The following is a 16,536-nucleotide window of genomic DNA, read 5'->3' as shown; positions in this document are numbered from 1 at the left end:
AAAATGTTAACTAAGCACCCCTAAGGTGCAGATTAAATTACTTTAAAGGAAACTACAGACAATATAACACCCTTCTCCTGAAAGGAGGCTGCCAAAAGCTATTGCCAACTCTGCTACTAGGGGCTATCATTTACATGAAGCTAGGGGTTTTTACAGTCTCAGCACAGGAATAGTTTCAACTCGGAGGTGGACACTGAAAGCACAATGAACGTGCACTGGTCCGCCCATAAGTGAAAGTGGGCTAAGGGGGAAATGATGGTATGTTTCAGGGGAAGGGAGAGTGGAGGGTAGACTACTAAAACAAAAAACAGAGTAGACTATAAACACAAACAAAAATGACACCTGTTCAGTTTCCCTTGAGATAGCACTTAACATATGTACATTATCTCTTTTAGAGCAAGGAGGATGCATCTTTCAAAGTCAAGAAGTAGGGCGCCTGGGTGGCTCAGTTGGTTAAGCGACTGCCTTCGGCTCAGGTCATGATCCTGGAGTCCCGGGATTGAGTCCCGCATCCGGCTCCCTGCTCAGCAGGGAGTCTGCTTCTCCCTCTGACCCTCCCCCCTCTCATGTGCTCTCTCTCTCTCTCTCTCTCTCTCTCTCACATTCTCGCTCTCTCAAATAAATAAATAAAATCTTTAAAAAAAAAAAAAAGTCAAAAAGTAGCCACCATTGGAGAAGTGGCTACTAACAATTTTAAGAGGGCAACAGGATAAGAGAAGACACAAGGAACAGATGAACAAATTGATAGTTTATATTAATATTCAATAATATATGTTAGGCTTTGTAAGTTCAAGCGCCTAAAGAGATAGCACGATAGTAAAAAAGCAAGAAAAAAAAGAAAAAAAGAGCAAGAGCTGGGCATCATAGGACTTTAGATCTTATTATCAACTCTACCACATGCTAACTGGGTAAATCTCTCTCAAGTCATTACATCTTGCTGGGCCTCAATTTTTCCATCTGTAAAATGGAAATAAAATATTGCCTACACAACTGTGTATATTAAATGAGGTAGTAAGACATCAAAACACAAAAAGAAACCCCCAAGAAAGTAAACAAATGTACTTTTAAAAATTCTAGCTTTAGGAACTCCTGGATTGCTAGGGACAGCAGTAATTACTTAGGTCCCCATTTCTCCTTATTTCCTCCAAAAACAAAATAGAAAAACCAGAAGAACAAACAAAACTCATACAAATCATACCCTCAGGATAACCTGAAAGATAGAAATGGCCCAAAATTCACAACAACTGTAAATAAAAATAAGAAAAAAAAACACCTAATCCCAGCAATGGATCTCCCAGGCTCCTGCCTGACCCCTGCTCTGCCACAAGGCTTTGTTGTGAGCCAAAGTAGGCTGCTGAAGAGACAAGGGGGTTAGTGATGATCCTAAGATTGATCTACAACTATCTTCTAAAAAAGACTATGTCCACCCTAAGTTTCAAAATACTCAAAAAGTATCCAAGAGATGAGAGCATGGACTAGAGGGAAGAGAGTTTAAAAGCAGACAATTTGCAGGAGCAGTATTTGAGACCTCCAGCTTCTTTGGGAGAAATAAGACAAAAGGAAGAGAGAAGTGCCATTTGGCTACTGGATAGTAAAGGGTTAAAGAAGCATAAAGGGAAAATTAAGAATCCCACAAGAGAGTCAAAATTCTGAGAACAACTTTCTCCTACCATCAAAACAATAATCCACTCAAGTATTTAGATTTTGCTATGCTGACAGAAGAGGGAGCCAATGAGCTAGAAATTCTATAAAACACCCCAAACCCATAAAAAGAAAACAGGAAAACATGAACAAATTCGTATGAAGGTATATGGGAGGGGAGGGTGTCAAAAAATCCAACACACATTAACAGAGGAAAATTCCCTGCAACAAAACTACCATGAAGCACAAGAAAATTAGCTGACAACACTCCAGATGGAAAAAATATATTCAAAAAAGAACTTGGGGATACAAAGTCACCTTGAGTCAGAATCCCAAAACTAAGAACAGACATGGACAAATAAAAGAAAGGTGAGAAGAAAATTGACTAAATTGAGAAGAGATCATGGAAAAAAAGCTATCATTTCAGACAGGAAGAATAAATTATAAAATACCCAAGAGAAAACAGACTCAAATGAGTATCTTCTAAAGGGTATTAAGGAAATTCAGGGAACCAAAATAGAGAATAAAAGGGATATAAAGTAAGAAGTGCAAAGACCAAAGAGAAAGTAGTAGAAATGGAAGACAGGCAAAGAAAAAGGTCACATATTAGAAGAAAAACAAACAATAGATTACTTAAAATTATAAAGAAAAAAAGTCTTGAATCAACAAAATGAAAGAGCCCATTGGGTATCTGGGAAAATGAGCCATCCAAAAAACAAACAAACAAACTCCAGGGCATATCCTACTACAACTGTTAAGTTTCTAAGTTAAAAAGTCATCAAGGTCTACAGGATCACAATTTACAAGGGCAAACAAGGCAAACTGATGCAGCCACTCTGGAAAACAGCATGGAGATTCCTCAAAAGTTAAAAATAGAAATACCCTATGACCCAGCAATTGCATTACTAGGTATTTATCCAAAGGATATAAAAATAGTGATTCAAAGGGACACATGAACCCCAATGTTTAGAACAGAAATGTCCACAACTGCCAAAAAATGGAAAGAGCCCACATGTCCATCAACAGATGAATGGATAAGAAGATGTGATATATATACAGAATGGAATATTACTCTGCCATCAAAAAGAATGAAATCATGCAGTTTGCAATGATGTGGATGGAACTAGAGGGTATTATGCTAAGCAAAATAAGTCAGAGAAAGACAAACACCATATGATTTCACTCATATGTGGGATTTAAGAAACAAAACAGATGAACATAGGAGAAAGGAAGGAAAAATAAAATAAGACGAAACCAGAGAGAGGCAAACCATAAGAGACTTTTTTTTTTTTAAGATTTTTATTTACTCATTTGAGAGAGACCAAGCAGGCACAAGCAGGGGGAGTGGCAGAAGGAGAGGAAGAAGCAGGCTCCCCACTGAGCAGGGAGCCCAATAATGGAGCTCGATCCCAGGACCCCAGGATCATGACCTGAGCCGAAGGCAGACACTTAATGAACTGAGCCACTCAGGCGCCACAAGAGCATCTTAACCATAGGGAACAAAGTGAGGGTTGCTGGAGGGGAGGTGGGTGGGGGATGGGCTAAATGGGTGATGGGCATTAAGGAGGACACTTGTAATGAGCACTGGGTGTTATATGCAACTGATGAATCACTAAACTCCACCAAGAACTTAATAATAAACTATAAGTTAACCAACTTGAATGTAAATAAAAAAAAATTTTAATTAAAAAAATAAAAGAATTTTCATAAAATACACAAAGGAAGACAATAATGAAATAGCATTTTATAAAAAACAAAAAAAGAAAATCAGGAAGTAAAAATTGTAAACTAAGGAATTTATACCCATCTAAACTGTCCTTTAAGTACCAAGACTATAGGAAAAGAAAAGAAAAAATAAAAAAGCACCTATTAAAGGAATTCTGCACCCATGAGCCCTTTCTTAAGGACCTTTTGATAAGCCAAGAGATGAGTGGAAAAACTGCAGCAAAAAATATTGATGATGAGCATTTAAAAATTTAAGTGTAGATTTAAGACAAAATCACAAGTGGCAGGTGTGGATGGAAGACACCTAAGACAAGTACGTTATAAAAAACAAAAAGTAAAAAACACAACTAAAAACTGCAGAAAAGAAAGGAAAATGAAGTCATGTTGTTACTTAGGCAAAAGATGGGGATTAAAGGATATCCACAAAAACAGAAATGTGAGAGTGAAAGATTAAAGCATTAAAAAGGGACTAAGAGCATTTTTCTAAGTTTTTAAATACATTAAAAAGACAATTGCTAGGGGAAAAAAACACCTCCTAAACAACAACAACAAAAATTGTATAAATTAAGCAGCAAAGAATTAGTATCTCAGAGAAAAAGCAACACAGCAAATATACATATTTATAAAATACTATGATAGAGCTGAGACAAAACATTAGTCTTATCAATATATATCAATGGATCATACTACCTATTGTAAGAATAGGATTTTCAATTTGAGTCACAAAGCAAGACCCAACAATATGCTATACACAGATCTCAAAACTAGTAATTTAGAAAGGCTAGAAATATAGAATGAACAAAAGATGCCAGTCAAAAAGCATTAACCATGATGACGAAGGGCATCTTTTAATACCGCACACCACAGTTCACAATAAGGCTACAACACTTACAAATATTTATATACCAAATTAAACAGCAGCCACCGTTTTGAAACAAAAACTACAAGGGAGGTAGAGACACGGGAAAGCCCATTAATAGAAAACTTGGATACATCACAAAAAAAAAAAAAAAGGAGATCAAAGACCTAAACAATAAATAAGGCAGATCTTATGGATATATATCAACTCTACACCTGATAACCAAGAATGTGCCTTTTACTCAAGTACCCATGGGACATTCACACTGATCGTGTATTGTCACAAAGAAAATATAAGTCCCATGAAGTAAAAGTATTACCAACAATACTCTCTGAATTCAATGCAAAAAAGCTAGAAAGGATTAAGAGAAACAGAACAAACACAAAGACCCTTTCATCCTTGAGTATGAAATTCTTCTATTAAAAACACTATATCAAGGAGCGCCTGGGTGGCTCAATGGGTTAAGCATCTGCCTTCAGCTCAAGTCCTGATCCCGGGGTCCTGGGATGGAGCTCTGTGGCCATCGGCCATCGGTCTCCCTGCTCAGTGGGGAGTCGGCTTCTCCCTCTTCCTCTCCCTCTGCCCCTCCCAACCTCCCCAACCCTGGCTCATGCACTTTCTCTAATAAATAAATAAAATCTTTAAAAACACTGGATTTTCATCAAATACAAATTGAAATGAGACAATATTTTTTAAATGATAATGGAAACTAAATATCAAGGTCTATGGGAAGCATTTAAAGTGTTGAGAAAAATTCCTCTCATTGAACACTTTTATCAGTAAAAATGAAAGAATTAAAATACATGACTTCAATGTCTAGATCAGAAGAAAAAATAAACCAGAAGAAAGCACAAAAAAAGGAAATAAAGATAAAAGGAGAAAATGAGGTAGAGAACAGAAAAATAGCCCTAATCAATACCAAAATACCAAAATTATTTCTTGAAAATTAAAACCAAAAACAAAAAACCCTAACACAACAGACAAACCACCAGCTACTTTGATCAAGGGAGATAGTGCAAATAAAAAGACAAAAAGAAAAAAGAAAATTTCAAAATCATAAGAAAATACTGATCTCTGTATAAATAAAATTGAAAATTAAACAAAATCAGTAATTTCCTAGAAAAACACACATTATTAAAATTGATCCCAACAGAGACAGAATGCTTAAAGAGAACAATTTACACAGGAAAAAAGAGAGAAAATTTAAAAAAGCAAAAATATGAATAAGTATCAGATCCGAATGTTTTCACAGGGAAATTCCCTAGCCTTCAAATATCAGAGAACCCCCATGCTCCATAAGTTGTTCTAGAGCACTGAAAATGAAGAAAAATTTCCCAATTCTTTTTATGAAGCAAATTATTATATTGAAGGCAAAATCTGATATGATTTAGACTATAGGCTAATATCCTTTATAAACATCGATGCAAATACTCTAAGTAAAATATTAGCAAACAGAATTCACCACCACACTGAGAAAGTAACACACCATCATTAAGAGGCATTTATTCTAGGAAATGAAAAATTGGTTCAATATTAGGAAGTCCATTAATATACAGCACAGTAAGAGATTTAGTAAAGATAAAATAGAAAAAAGCGGACAAAAGACAATAACAATTCACAAAAAAATTAAAATGGGCTTTAAAATTTCCTTATAGAAATTTTTTCAAACTGACTCATAAGAGAAATGCAAATTAAACAATACTGTGATACCATTTTCACCTATCAAATGGGCAGAAATATAAAGTATAACAACACATTATGTGGCAAGGCTGTGGGGAAAACAAGCACTCTCACACACTCATGGTACAATGTAAGCTGGTACAACTCTTCTGGAGAATTTGGCAATACCAAAAAATACATATGGGCTTCTCTTTTGATTGAGCTATCCCTCTTCTAGATGTTTACCCTGATGATACACCTCCAACAATATGAAAATACATATGCACAACGTTATTCATTACATCACTACTTAGAAAGGCAAAATATGGTAAACAACCCACATACCCATACATAAGAGAGTGGCTGAGCTATGATAAATCAACATAATGGAGAACTATGCAAGTGTTAAAAATAATAATAAAGCATAATCTATATGAACTAAAATGGAGTGATTTCCAGGATATAAAGTGAAAACAGCAAAATATAAGAGAGTATCTAAAGTAAAATTCCCCTTCATGGAAGAGAGGTATTAAGATATATATATATGCACTTATTAAACACAGGAAGAATAAGCCAGAAACTAATGAAATTGATTAACTATATGGGATGGGTGGAAAAACAGAAAAATGATCAGCATCCACTTAACTCTCTTATATACACAGTAATAAAGAAATGGCCTAATAAAAACCTGGCAAACAAAAGACAATTTACAAGAGACCCAAATGGTTCATATACATGGAAAGATTCTCAATGCCACTAGAAACCTCAGAAATGCAAACTAAATAACTAAAAAAATAAAAACACAGGGCCTGTCAGATTTGTGAAAATCCATTTGCAAAAATTGAAAGTTTAACAAAGCCAATTTTAAGGGCAAGAAATAGACAAACAAAAGTTCTTGCATAGTTCAGATTGTGCATTGGTGCAATCACTTTGAAAAGCTATCTGACGGGGCACCTGGGTGGCTCAGTCAGTTAAGTGTCTGACACTTGATTTTGGCTCAGGTCATGATCTCAGGGTCATAAGATCAAACCCCGCACTGGACTCCACTTAAGACTCTCTCTCTCTCTCTTTTTCTGCACGTCCCCACCCTGCTTTCTCACTTAAAAAAATAATAATAATAAATAAAAAGCTATTTGGTAAGTGAAGTTTAAAATGTGCAACATTCCTATACATATATAACACACATGGCACCCTAAGAATAGGGTTTCCTCACTTTGGAGGCATCATGGCACATAGAGAAAATAATAGTACTTACCCAACACAACGAGGATAAATGGAGGTGGCTGCATGTAGCTAAGAGAACTTGCCTAGAGATTCCGACTGCCCCAAGACCCAACTGGCTACCCCAAAGGCTGAAGGGTTGAGTATTTCAGATATATCTACAACCCATTCCCAAGAGATCAGTGTCTGGGAAACTGTCCTACAGAAATACGTACAAAAATACTCACTGCTATAAGGTTCCTAATAGTGAAAAACTGCAAACTTATAAGTTGTCTATCTATAGAAGAATGGATAAATTGTGATTATATAATAAAATACTATACAGTAGTTAAAACTAATAAACTAGAGCTATATTGTAACATAAGAAAAATCCAAAAAATATCATGTTGAGTTCAAAACCCAAGTAGTAGAATGATACTTATCATACTGTACAATTATAAGTCAATTAAATTATATCATTAAAATCAAGTAAACAGGTAAATTAAGCTATACAATTTACTTACACCCTAAAATACTCAAAATAACATACTTTGTATATAATAAACATACACAATATTATAACATTTACATACAAATATATACATATATAAATATATAAATTATACATATTGTTTCTATATTTACAAATACACAACATATATACATATACATAGACACAGTAAAAGTATGAAAACATACAGGAGAAAGATGTGGAACAATTTCAAAACAGTTACCAATAGGGTAGAAGAGAGAAAAGGAATTGAGGAAGAATTCATGCATTCATAGGGGGCTTCAATTGTACCCGTAAATTTTTTTTAAAGAATCTGATTCAACTATGGAAAAATATTAATATTTATTAATATTAAAGCACATAATGATGGTTATATTATATTCATATATATGAATATAATATAATATGAATATAATATTCATATTTAATAAATGTATTTTAACTAACGAACTCTGGCCTTGCTTTATTTTTACATTTATAAACATCTGAACCATTAATTCCATTTTGACTCCCTTGTATCCAGTTCTCAGCTCTACTTATGATTAATCATAGAAATCAACCAAGATACTTAACAGCAAAAGAAGGATACTTTCGGAACAACTGATTTAAAATGCCAAAGGAGGCCCCAACCTCAGGACAGAAGTACCTCAAAAGGCATCGTCATGTTGTTTTGGAGAACTTTCACTATTCTAGACATGTGAGTTGCAAGAAGAAAAATTTCATCTCCTTTTATGTTAGGATTCAGAGCTCCCACTCCATGTAGAGAGAATTTAAATATCAAATCCTAAATTTTTAAGAAAAGTATCAAGTCCCAGAACAAGATTTTATGAAATAAAATGCACATGAGAAAAGAGCAGCAAAAGAAAAAAAAAAATCATTTAATTTGTGCTCTCTTTAGGTTTCATTGCTTAACCTATGCTGGTACCAAAAAGAAAGGAAGTAAGAAGTCCAGTTTCATTATAGTTATATTCACAGCAATCCCAGCAGGAGCATGCATAAAATGAATAAAGAAGCCACAAATGAAATGCTTGTGTACCCCGGGAGTAATTGCTCAGTCAAAACGTTCCAAAGGCAGCTTGCCAAATGAAAGGACATACTGGGAATCCAAAAGCTTAAACCAACATTTTCCTACAATTATTGGCTTTTCTCCACACTTCTCCCATCCTTTTACCTAAGTTATAGTTGAATTACTACATCTAAATTAGACATTAGTTTCTCGTACCTTACAAAATACTATGACTGATGAGAAATAGGAGAAAGGCTGGCAAAATATATCTCTTATTTAGAGTGGGAACAGCATGAGGCTACTTTCCAGCAATCACCATCTGGTGGACCTGGACTGATCACTCAACCTCTGTGGATGGAATATATTTATAAAATGAGTTTTAAAAATAATACCTGATTAACTAGAGTGTATAAGCAATATTTCATATAGTTACTACACAAACTGCCTATTCATGTTTATGCCTATTTTTTAATAGTTTACATTTGCATATTTTTGCTTATTAACTTGTTTTATTGATTTATAGGGGTTCTTTATATATTCTGGATACTTAACCTCTTTTGGATAAATGCCAGTCTTGCCACGTATATGGACTCTTCTGTAAACTGCCCATCATTTGTCCAGTTCTTTAAGATGCCATTTCTTTTCCTCACTAATGTGTAGGAAAGCTAAATGGACGCTAATCATTTTTCTCTTAATGGGTTTCTTGCTTCTGCCAACCTGTGCCTGATTGTAATTAAATATTTTTTAATTGGATGGTGCATACACATCTATAGTTCTGTACTTTTATAACTTAAGTATTTAATAGACTTAAATGGGATAGATATAAAAATAATCACCATGATAATGACAATAGTACCTGCCATAACTACCTCATAGGACTGCTGCCATCAGTTGAATGATGGAACATGTCTTGCAAACCATAACATGTAAACTATAATAGAAAATCTCACAGAAAAGTCACTCACACCTCCACCTGTAAAGAAGACATTTGAAAAATGACTCATTTGCAAACAATCAAAATGCTTGTTTAATTAATAATAACCTGAAAGTCCTCAGGAATCACCTCCAACCTAAATTTATGGCACCCCAGTGAGAGATCTGTTCTATCTGGGGATTCCCTATTGGAACTTCCTCTATAAAAATGTCAGTTCTAATGGATTACACCCTCCATCCTACTATTTCACAAGATGAGAGGGGAGTTTTAAAAGCCTATGTTAAATTCCTGCTGAAAATGCCTATTACTTTCAAGGCTGGCTTGCCGGGCACTTCACAAAAACACTCTTAGGACTTACTGCTCATTAAGAATAAGAAAATATCTGCCCTTTATTTATAGTGTATTTCATCAGCCTCACTTTTATACGTACTTAGTAACATTTTATGCAGTTGTCTACATAATTTACATCTTCCTCATTTACACAACCCCCTTTAATAATGTGACCCAGATTAATATAGTCCTTAAGACTGGAACTGCAGTGATTTAAAAAGACTTCACACATAATTTCAAGAAAGTCAAAATTTTATATATTGACTCCTCAAGATAACTCAAGTCAGAAAATAGGCAGTGCAGAATGATGGTCCCCAAAGATATCCATGTCCTTGATCCTCAGACTCTGTGAATATGTCACATGGCAAAGGAGACTTTGCAGATGTGATTAAGGTTAAGGACCTTAAACTGCACAGAGTATCCTGAATTACCCAGGTGGAATCAATCTAATCACACGAATCCTTAAAAGAGGAAGGAGGCGGCAGAAGGGTGGGTCAGAGAGATGTGACCCGAGAAGGATGTGACACACTGTCCCTGGTTTTGAAGACAGAGGAAGAGGGCAACAATCTGGAAAAGTAGCAGCCCCTAGGAGCTGTGAAAGGCAAGGAAATGAACTCTCCTGTAGAGCCTCCAGAAGGAACACAGCCATGCCAACACCTTGATTTTAGCCCCATCAGACCCATACTGGACTTCTAACCTACAAAACTGTTAAGATGATAAATTTACATTGTCACAATTTGTTGTGGCAACAAGAGAAAACTAATAACCCAGGGCATACCTAGCTTTTTTGCGGGGGAAAAAAAACCATCTGGTGGACCTGGACAGCTCCTTACTTGAAATCACAGCTCTGCTCCTTGTCAGCTGTGTCAACTTAACCCCCTAGGCCCCGGCTTTCTCATCTGTAAAATGGAGCTATTCGAATAGTACCTACCTACAAAGATTGTTAAAGGACTGAACTAATTCATGCGAAGCACTTAAAATATTGTTTTACATATGGTAGGCACTAAACACATCTTAGTGTGCATTTCGATCAATAATATTTTAACCACCTTCTCTTTCGGTCACCCACAGAAAAATCACGAGATCAACAGCCTTAAACAGTCAAAGAAATGAGCCCCTCTAAAAAGAAAGGTTTGTAGCTTATGTACAAGCAGACCCCACGATGGTCCCACCTCTACTCAACTACCACGCGGCTCTTCAAGAGTCATCCCCAATAATGAAGGAACAGACTGCCGAAGGCAAAGTGTTACCGTCAACTCCACGAAGTGAGAAATGCTAACTACAGGGCCTGACAGAAGTGCCCATCAAAGAGTAAGCTGTCTTATTAAAAATAATAGATGTAGCAAAATTAGTTTCTACTGAAATTTGCCATAATTGGCATTTTTTCAACTTACTTGGTATTTACACAGTGCTTTTCATTTGCAAAACGCCTGCCCTATCATTTCTTCATAAACAATTAAAATGTTTATTTCACTTGGCCATTGACTCGGCAACATTTACTTAAATTGCTATAACCAAGGTAAGCAATGATGGCTCACACTATAAAAACTTGAAGATATAACAATTGATAATTTCTCCTGGAGGAGGAGATAAATTACAAAAGTATAAATATAAATTGTGTTTCATACTTCCACACTCTACAACAGCTCCAAGCAGTGTCAAAACTCAAAGAATCACAACACTACGTCAGCAAGAGGGAGAAAGCAAGTTTTTTAGCTCCAGGAAGAGGCTTGAGTACAAACCTTGTAAAGTGTCACAATAAACGTAAGTGGTCAGAGTATTTTGGTTTTTGTGGGTTTTTTTGAATCATTAAATAGACTAACAATATAATCTATTACAAAATAATTTCTACACTTTTCCTACAGTAAAAGCAATAAACCCCAAGATTCCAAGCCTAAGTAACCCTTAAACTTAATTAAATGATATTATAAAAGGTAATTACATATGCCTCAGCAACAACAATATATAGTGAGGCTCTCAAAAGAAACACTTTCAATTAGGTACACAAAATGTATTGACTGACTCCAAATTATTTTTCTACCTTTCCACTTCTTCATTATTTCAGGCTCTACAGGACTACAGAACTAGAAAAGAACTAATTTATACCTGCAAAGCCAACGATAATCAACATTACTCATTCGTTAAAAGGTATTGAGGACTTTAGCTGTGACACGAAGGCACCTATGGGACATCTCAAGAAAAACATCCCATCTCCTTCTCCTCAACCCAGCGCTACAATAGTTGAAGGCTCTTTGCAGAGGCCCAGAGACAATCTGAGCCAAGTTCAGCTGAACCCTCTGACAGCAAGTCTGAGCTATTCCTGAAGAAATCCTCTAAATCTGCGTTCAGATTCAAAGCATACCCTCCGTCTCCAACTTTAAATAGAGGCCAAAATGGCTCTTATTCAACAGAACAGTATGTAGCCCAAGAAGAAACATGGCTCAAAGTACATTATATGTGTGTGTGTGTGCACACCCACATGCGGGCACATGTGTAAGTGGGGAAGGCACTGGAAGATACAAGGTATCTTGTATAGATAGACAAAGGATCTAGAGCACACTCAGAAGCTCTCAAGGACCAGACAGAGCATGTAACATGTACAGCAGCTGGGTAAAAGCTGACAAAAACAAGAGAGGTTATGGGCGGGTTGTGGGGGGGGAGACTCTCTGCATCAAAAAGCATTCAAATTCAACTTCAGAAAAACAAACAGTGCTGGTCAAATAAAGCGTAACTACATCTGGATTCAGGAGACAGGCCAGATTCAGCTGCCAGTTTAAAACCTGATAATGCAACAGGCCCAACCAGTCATCTTCTATCTTATTCCCTCTGAGGGTGGCACAGAGCTCATCAGAGGCTCCAAGGCACTAACCTCAGGACCTCCCAGCCCTGACCCCCCAGATTTTCCCAGTCTTTGCTGAGGAACTACAACATTATGAAAAGAAGGTGAGTGGCTAAAGAATTAAATACTTACCATTTGAGCTTCCAGGAGTAGAAAACTGAGAGGTATCAAGGAATTTTCGAGGAGTAGGAAGATTTGTAACATCAATCAGAGGAACGGGAGAAGCATCTTTTATAAGGGAGCTGGAAGGGAAAGGTAGGTAGTTACCACTTTCTCCAAAAACAGCTGAAGTCCCACTACCTGCCCATCCCTTATAACTTTCGTCTGGGCATGAGCCCTTTGTACACTGTGAGTGCAAGTGTTTTCCAAGTGTATTTCCAGTGGTGACTGTGCAGAGAGGGGTACAAAGATGTAGCCTAAGGGTTCCAAGTTTTCAAATTTTTGTCTTTATTTCAATGCTAGCTGGGTCTAAAAACATCATCCTGGATCATGTGGATCATGTGAAAGACTACCTTACCACCAAATTATGCCACGCAATTTCGGTACCCTCCTCTGTTCCTATATTAAAGTTAATTTATCAGCAAAGAAAGATCAAATGTCACCATATCATGATAACTGAAAGAAGGTTTAAGTAGTTAAACCTTGTTTAGCTTGTGTTTTTCAAGCTGAAGCTTTTGATATAGTCTGGGAGTTCACTACATTTAGTTTTCTTTAAAAGAGGTTCATAAAATTCATCAAGTTGAGAATCATGACAATAAAAGATGATTTAAGGAACTCAAACAGGTTAATTCAGTATTTGATTACCCATTTCACCTTTTCCATAAAGGCCTTAGCATCTCATCTTAATGATTAACTTTATCATCTCCAGAATAAACACATTAATTTTAAATGGCACAAAGACTATAAAAAACAATTAAATTTTCAAGTTAATTCACATTTATAGCCATCTGTTAAGTGAAAGAAGTAGGCAAGTCCAAGGCAAGTCAAACTTATGCTCTACTCTCAAGAAACTGAATCATCTACGGGGTGCCTGGCTGGCTCAGTCGGAAGAGCATGGGACTCTTGATCTTGGGGCCAAAAGTTCAAGCCTCATGTCGGGTGTAGAGATTACTAAAAATAAATAAATAAATAAACAAACAAACTTAAAAAAGAAACAAACAAAATCATCTAATCACATTGCATCTGAAACAGAAAAGCTTCTCTAAGTTCCAAGGGTAGACTAGTCAAAGCCATAGTTCTCACCTCTTCCCAGTCCCACCACCATCGTTAGTAGCAGTGGCTGACCCCAGATGTGATTCTCACAGTGGGTTATGAAGGGAGGGCAGGCAGAGTGGGGGAAGCGGGGACAAGACTACACCTTAAGGAAAGACCTCCAAATGGGAAAGACGTGTGCACTGCGAACACCTGCACCCACACGTCCCACGGTGACATACCCCATCTCCCTCCCACCACTCCTTCTGGACCCACAGGGCCAGCTACGTGTGTATTTTTAACCTAATAAACATATGCACGTTCTTTCAGAAAACTGAAAAAGAAACTTAGGTTAAAGGCAAAATCATCATTTAAGGTTTTTTGTTTTTTACATGAAGCAGAGTTTATTTGCATTTTGAATGTTTACATTTAGAAAATTTCAAAATGCCAGAAAACAATCCTTTTAGCCTCATTCCTTCCTAAGTTTGCCTTCTGGACCAGCCTTTCCCTCTTCTGCTCTCCACTTCAGCCATCGTTGAACCCAAAAACCTTTCCAGCCGGGCTTCAACCGCGAACCGGGACTGAACTTCTAGCCACGGATGATTTGTTCCCTTTGCCTTTGGAAACATTAGGTTTGTGGCAGCCTCTAGATAACATATGTCGGTGCTTGCTGTGAACTGGATGCTTTCTCAGTGGTGGCAAAATTAAGGTTTATTTTTATCAAGTGCCAATAACACATGAGCTATTGTCCCAGGCCTTGAGGATAACGGACAGTTACTAAGGTCCCCCTTCTCACTTACTACAGGGAAGAAGGAATCACGACTCAAACAAGTCTGCAGCATTGACGTGTCTGGGAGAGGGCTCAGTGCTGAGGATCCAAGTATGACTGCGATATGAGTGAAACCAAACAGCCTATTTCCAACTATTGGAATCACTTGCAGACTCATGTGAAACCTCAAGTATAAGATATAAAAGTAACAAAAATAACACTTACCTGGAATTAAACTGACAGAGTTCCCATAAATCTTTTCTTCCAATATAAGGCTGTTTGGTTCCTATTTACCCATAAACTATCTTAAGAAACAGAGCCTTCAAATCCACTGATTTGTCACAATAGTTTGTCTATTGATTTGTCTATAAATCAATAGGATCACAGATTTATCCAGTCATCTTTCACATATTAACTACTGCTCTCATCTCCGGTTTTCCCTCGACTACCTCACCTCATCCTCTGACCTGCATGTTACTCACAACTGCAAAACTAGCTCCATACACCTCTCTAGCCTAGATTCACAAACCTAAAGAGACAAAGGATCATCACGGATGTTTATAGCGCTGCTACTCACTATTAAGAAAAAGTTCAGGGGACAGCGGTGGGGGGATGGGTTAGCCCGGTGATGGGTACTAAGGAGGGCATGTTCTGCATGGAGCACTGGGTGTTATATGCAAACAATGAATTGTGGAACACTACATCAAAAACTAATGATGTGATGTATGGTGACTAACATAACAGAATAAAAAATTATAAAACAAAAAAAACCAGTTCATTTCGATTCTAAATGATAGGAAAAATATAGAATATGTTTCATAAATATTTCCATAACAAAAATAGAGAAGTTATTTTTAAAGCACTGATAAATGAAGGTATCAATTAACAGGAAAGTTCAGGTGTAGAGCAGCAACACAGCCTGCCACACAGTCATACAATATTTGTGTGTAGTGATATGTGTATTTCTATGAGTATAATACACACTTCTACAAACACAGATGTGCACAAGCTTCACTTCAGATTATAACCTACAATTATTTTCTCAATTTTAACCTAAAAGTATGTTTCAGTTAAATACGGGGTGATAAATGTCTTGCCATTTTAACTTTGAAAAACATAACCTACTGACTTTATTACCAGAGCCAGAAAGGCCCTTATGCTCCATCAATAAACTTTTAGAAAGTCAATTTACTGCAAGACTATTTTCATAGACTCATCTCTCTAAAATTTTCCCCTGGGCTTCAATTTTCTCCTTTGTGAACACTAACCCAAAGGCAAGTAACTCTGGAAATGACTTTTGGTTTTTCTCTTGTTCTGTTATGAAAGGACTTAGTCTCCAGAGTTCAAGAAAAAGTAGGCACACCCACTCATTTAGTTATGACAGACATGAAGCTCAACAGAAACGTAGGTGCTATTACAGAATACTGCATTTAAATAGTGTGTACGTCCGTTTCCATTTCTGAAGAAATAAAGTTGAGCACGTATGAGTACCTCCAAAGGGTTCTGAATATCTCTGAGGAAGTATTTTTGAAAGCAAAAAATAAAATCAGGGGCGCCTGGGTGGCTCAGATGGTTAAGCATCTGCCTTCAGCTCGGGTCATGATCCCAGAGTCCTGGGATCGAGTCCTGCACAGGGCTCCCTGCTAGGCGGGGAGCCTACTTCTGCCTCTGCCTCGCTCTCTCTCTCTTTCATGAATAAATAAATAAAACATTAAAAAAAAAAGCAAAAAATAAAATCAAAATTAAACTGTTCTTATCAAGTTTGTAATTAATTTGAATGCACTGAACTGCTTTATTTTGAAAGAAACATTGGTACAAAGTATTGTTCTTTTTAAATATCTATGATTACAAATTTTTATTTTAAATCCATTT

At 36.6% G+C, this 16,536-nt stretch overlaps 1 protein-coding gene across 2 annotated transcripts in view; it reads right to left on the bottom strand.

Annotated features, from left to right (window-relative positions):
• Positions 1 to 16,536, bottom strand: part of EXOC4 (exocyst complex component 4) — a 718,447-nt gene that overhangs the window by 639,505 nt on the left and 62,406 nt on the right. For both annotated transcript variants that reach the window (XM_027573746.2, XM_027573747.2), the window contains exon 5: positions 12,837 to 12,946. In XM_027573746.2, the coding sequence (XP_027429547.1) occupies positions 12,837 to 12,946 (110 nt within the window). The remainder of the gene's footprint in view (positions 1 to 12,836; positions 12,947 to 16,536) is intronic.

The sequence above is a fragment of the Zalophus californianus genome, chromosome 12 (genome assembly GCF_009762305.2).
Source record: "Zalophus californianus isolate mZalCal1 chromosome 12, mZalCal1.pri.v2, whole genome shotgun sequence".
Taxonomy (NCBI): domain Eukaryota; kingdom Metazoa; phylum Chordata; class Mammalia; order Carnivora; family Otariidae; genus Zalophus; species Zalophus californianus.
The sequence above is the reverse complement of the archived record's forward strand: the minus strand, read 5'-3'. Positions and strand labels throughout refer to the sequence as shown.